Here is a 4,980-nt window from a genome sequence, read left to right as displayed (position 1 = left end):
CTGTGCGACTGCTTCTTCCGCGACATCTTCGTCGCGTCCATCCTGTCTTCCATGTCTCCTGTGTCAAGCCCTTTCTTCGCACCCCCGTTCGTCTTCCCTCCCCCTCCCGTCCTTGTCGAGAGCGCACCTATTTACAAGGTACGTAGGATCATGGACATGCGTTCTCGGGGACGGGGTCACCAATACTTAGTGGATTGGGAGGGTTACGGTCCTGAGGAGAGGAGTTGGGTTCCGTCTCGGGACGTGCTGGACCGTTCACTTATTGATGATTTCCTCCGTTGCCGCCAGGATTCCTCCTCGAGTGCGCCAGGAGGCGCTCGGTGAGTGGGGGGTACTGTCATGTTTTGTCTTATATTGTCTTGTCATTTTGCTTTTCCTTCTGTTCGTTTTCCCCCTGCTGGTCTTTTAGGTTCGTTCCCCTTTTTCTCTCTCCCTCCCTCTCTCTCTTCTCTCTGTCGTTCCGTTCCTGCTCCCAGCTGTTCCTATTCCCCTAATCAATCATTTAGTCTTCCCACACCTGTTCCCTATCTTTTCCCCTGATTAGAGTCCCTATTTCTCCCCTTGTTTTCCGTTTCTGCCCTGTCGGATCCTTGTATATTGTTCACCGTGCTGTGTCTTTGTATCGCCCTGTCGTGTCGTGTTTCCCTCAGATGCTGCGTGGTGAGCAGGTGTCTGAGTCTGCTACGGTCAAGTGCCTTCCCGAGGCAACCTGCAGTTTATTATCGAGTCTCCAGTCAGTTCTCGTGATTACGAGTGAAATTGTTTTTATGCTTTATTTACCGCTCCGATTTGTCTAGGAGTATTGCTATTTCCTTTAACTGGATTAAAGACTCTGTTTTCGCCAAGTCGCTTTTGGGTCCTCATTCACCTGCATAACAAATACAATCACCTGAATGAAATCAGCAAGAATCTAAAAGTACACGAAACATGATGACAGACTAACCAGGGGAGTAACGTTAGAACATGAATTCTCTCCCAATCGGTCGATATTACAGCTTTCTGGAACACATGAATGGAAGTTGCGTCCAGCAGGCTGCATCATTCTGCCCGAAGTCATCTGGGAAAGAGGGTAATACAGAGAAAGATTTGTTTAAAAAAAATGTAGCTTAAAAGGGAACACGTTACCTTTCAAATGTATTTTTACATCTATCAAAATGTTTGATGAATAACGTGAGGGAGAGTGCTCTGGCGACAGCATCGTACCTCCATAGTTCATCTCCATACAATGCTCACGGCCATTAGTGTTGTCGTTCCCAGCAACATGGATGTAGTTATCAGGTTGCCCCTTGCCCCAGTTCTGGTAGCTAAACCTGGACCCATCGCTCCACAGCCAAAGACCCTCCTAAAGAGCATACAAGCAGATGTGTAACCAGCAGACACTATACATTATATAAAAATGATTTAACCACGTTTTGAAGCGACAGTGTTTGTTTACAATTACATTGTTTACAAACAATGGAGTAAAACAAGCTTATATTTCGGGTAAGGCACCACTAGGCATTTATAATTAAATTCTAAATGAATCAACGCATCTTACTGTATAGGTTTCAGGAGTGTTAAACAGAGTGTTTCTGACCTTGATGGCATCGTTGGCTCCAATCCAGGTGCGCTGGGCTCCGTTGGCACTACTTTGGATGACTGACTGAAGGAAGTTATACTGAGAGAGGCTATGCACTGACGCCAGGTTACCTCCCAATAGCAAACAGTAATGCTGAAGAGAGACAGAGAGAGAGAATCACACAAAAGTATAATTTTTTAAATTTTTATAACCTTTATTTTGACAGGTAAGTCATACTGAGACTGGGGTTTCTTTTACAGATGAACCCTGCATAAATACTATCAATCACCTACAATACACATTACAAAACATGTGAACAACAGACACATTTATCCACTTAGATGTCTCCAATCATTACTCTGAACGGACCAAGTGGGACCAGATCATCTCATTTCAGAGAGCTCCGTAAGTTGTTCCACATGAAGGGCACAAACAAACTAAAGTCAGCTTTATCCAACTCTGTGGAGACCTTAGGGGCCTCCAGTGTTATCCAACTCTGTGGAGACCTTAAGGGCCCCCAGTGTTATCCAACTCTGTGGAGACCTTAAGGGCCCCCAGTGTTATCCAACTCTGTGGAGACCTTAGGGGCCTCCAGTGTTATCCAACTCTGTGGAGACCTTAGGGGCCTCCAGTGTTATCCAACTCTGTGGAGACCTTAGGGGCCCCCAGTGTTATCCAACTCTGTGGAGACCTTAAGGGCCCCCAGTGTTATCCAACTCTGTGGAGACCTTAGGGGCCTCCAGTGTTATCCAACTCTGTGGAGACCTTAGGGGCCTCCAGTGTTATCCAACTCTGTGGAGACCTTAGGGGCCCCCAGTGTTATCCAACTCTGTGGAGACCTTAGGGGCCTCCAGTGTTATCCAAGTCTGTGGAGAACTTAGGGGCCTCCAGTGTTATCCAACTCTGTGGAGACCTTAGGGGCCTCCAGTGTTATCCAACTCTGTGGAGACCTTAGGGGCCTCCAGTGTTATCCAACTCTGTGGAGACCTTAGGGGCCTCCAGTGTTATCCAACTCTGTGGAGACCTTAGGGGCCTCCAGTGTTATCCAACTCTGTGGAGACCTTAGGGGCCTCCAGTGTTATCCAACTCTGTGGAGACCTTAGGGGCCTCCAGTGTTATCCAAGTCTGTGGAGACCTTAGGGGCCTCCAGTGTTATCCAACTCTGTGGAGACCTTAGGGGCCTCCAGTGTTACCCAAGTCTGTGGAGACCTTAGGGGCCTCCAGTGTTATCCAACTCTGTGGAGACCTTAGGGGCCTCCAGTGTTATCCAACTCTGTGGAGACCTTAGGGGCCTCCAGTGTTATCCAACTCTGTGGAGACCTTAGGGGCCTCCAGTGTTATCCAACTCTGTGGAGACCTTAGGGGCCTCCAGTGTTATCCAAGTCTGTGGAGACCTTAGGGGCCTCCAGTGTTATCCAACTCTGTGGAGACCTTAGGGGCCTCCAGTGTTACCCAAGTCTGTGGAGACCTTAGGGGCCCCCAGTGTTATCCAACTCTGTGGAGACCTTAGGGGCATCCAGTGTTATCCAACTCTGTGGAGACCTTAGGGGCCTCCAGTGTTATCCAAGTCTGTGGAGACCTTAGGGGCCTCCAGTGTTATCCAACTCTGTGGAGACCTTAGGGGCCTCCAGTGTTATCCAAGCCTGAGACCGGGGTTGGTCATTTGTAAGTCTAATTTGAATTAATGATGATAGATAGGAAGTTTCTGCATTAGTTTCTGATTTTTAAGATAAAGAGAAGAAATAGCATGTCAAGTTGTAGTTTAGCAACCCGGTTAAACAAGCTAATTCTATGATGTTTAGAATGAGTAAATCTGGCCCTAAATATGGACATTTACAGGTACCTCTGCCTCTGGCCATTTGGCCATGATGGGGACGTAGTGATAGCAGTGTGTCCCATATCTGTGCCAACTAGGTGGGCAACTCCTGGTTTGTAGTTCCCGCTTCTCCTTCGCTCCCATCTCCTCAGACTCTGTAAGGGGGAAGAGATAACATGCAATATCCTGATGAAATTATTAGTTCCGTCAACGCAATCTGAATAGTCAAAAGTGCGTTCCAACAGTGATGTTACTGAACACAGCACCACAGCTATGTGTGCATTATCAGTCCATTAACATCAGCAAACCAGCACAATATTATAGCTTTCTGCAGATTTCAGAAATCCTGTTGATATGGGATTGAGGAAGGCATTTTACCGATTGGCAGGTTGCGTATCAGATTCTCAATAATTTGATTCTCTGTGTCATTCAGATCCCCTACAACAAAGAGAGACAAAGACAGAGGAAAGATTAATACTCATGTGCTCTTTAAAGTGTAGAATGATATAATCAAACTGCATCTGATGAGTGAACAGGTAATCAAACCATTGATAAGAATACCTCTTCTACCTACACATCATTAAACACCTCTTATCTACGCTGTAACTAAAAGGAGTACACTAAAAATATGATGGAAACTATGAGGTGTATCTCTCTTACTTGCATCACCCAGAGCAAAGGCAGCGCTGAGAAGCAGAAATATGGTCAACATCGTCATGGTGATACTTTCCTGAGAAAAAGAGAAAGCGAGAGAGAGAGAAAGAGGGAAAGACTGACAAATTCAGCGTCAGACAGTGAGTACTTTAGAACGTAGGTGGAGGTGACTATAGTTGACTTACCTGTTGTGTAATGAATCTCTGGTAGGCTCTGTTCTGTTGGAGAATGGGGCACACTTCTATACCCCCGACCACAAGGAAGCAATTGTTGTTTTTTTTTGGTGGTGGGGGGGGGTGCTCATACACAGTACATTCGGAAAGCATTCAGACGCCTTAACTTTTTACACAGTTTGTTACGTTGTGGTCTTATTCCAAAATTGATTCAATATTCCCCCCCATCAATCTACACACAAAGTTTCACAATTACAAAGCAAAAACTGAAATATCAAATTTTACATACCTATTCAGACTCTTTACTCAGTACTTTGTTGAAGCACCTTTGGCAGCGATTACAGACTCAATAATTTTGGATATGACCTACAAGCTTGGCACACCTGTATTTGGGGAGTTTCTCCTGTACTTCTCTGCAGATCCTCTCAAGATCTGTCAGGTTGGATGGAGAGTGTCGCTGCACAGCTTTTGTCAGGTCTCTCCAGAGATGTTCAATCTGGTTCAAGTCTGGACTTTGGAAGGGTCAATAAAGGACATTCATAGACATGTCCCGACGTCACTCCTGCGTTGTCTTTGCTGTGTGTTTAAGGTCGTTGTCCTGTTGGAAGGTGAACCTTCACCCCAGTCTGAGCGTTCTGTAGCAGATCTCTCTATAATTTGCTCTGTTCATCATTCCCTCAATACTGACTAGTCTCCCTGTCCCTGCCACTGAGAATCTTCCCCACAACATGATATTGTCACCACTGTGCTTCACCGTAGGGATGGTGCCAGGTTTCCTC

At 46.1% G+C, this 4,980-nt stretch overlaps 1 protein-coding gene across 2 annotated transcripts; it reads right to left on the bottom strand.

The window, feature by feature from the left end:
- Positions 1-759: 759 nt before the first annotated feature.
- Positions 760-4,548, bottom strand: LOC123994325 (galactose-specific lectin nattectin-like). Of its 2 annotated transcripts, XM_046296817.1 has the most exons (8): positions 4,491-4,548; positions 4,214-4,269; positions 4,035-4,104; positions 3,753-3,812; positions 3,402-3,529; positions 1,577-1,711; positions 1,204-1,342; positions 760-1,057 (listed from the first exon to the last, which is right to left on the bottom strand). In XM_046296817.1, the coding sequence occupies exons 3-8, from the start codon at positions 4,090-4,092 to the stop codon at positions 990-992; spliced, it is 588 nt and encodes a 195-aa protein (XP_046152773.1). In that variant the 5' UTR covers positions 4,093-4,104; positions 4,214-4,269; positions 4,491-4,548; the 3' UTR covers positions 760-989. The 2 variants fall into 2 exon arrangements, with proteins under 2 accessions (XP_046152773.1, XP_046152772.1); XM_046296816.1 differs by lacking the exon at positions 4,491-4,548 and having other exon boundaries at positions 4,214-4,420.
- Between the last annotated feature and the right edge of the window lie 432 nt (positions 4,549-4,980).

Source organism: Oncorhynchus gorbuscha, linkage group LG14, assembly GCF_021184085.1.
Source record: "Oncorhynchus gorbuscha isolate QuinsamMale2020 ecotype Even-year linkage group LG14, OgorEven_v1.0, whole genome shotgun sequence".
In the NCBI taxonomy this organism is placed as follows: Eukaryota; Metazoa; Chordata; class Actinopteri; order Salmoniformes; family Salmonidae; genus Oncorhynchus; species Oncorhynchus gorbuscha.
The sequence above is the reverse complement of the archived record's forward strand: the minus strand, read 5'-3'. Positions and strand labels throughout refer to the sequence as shown.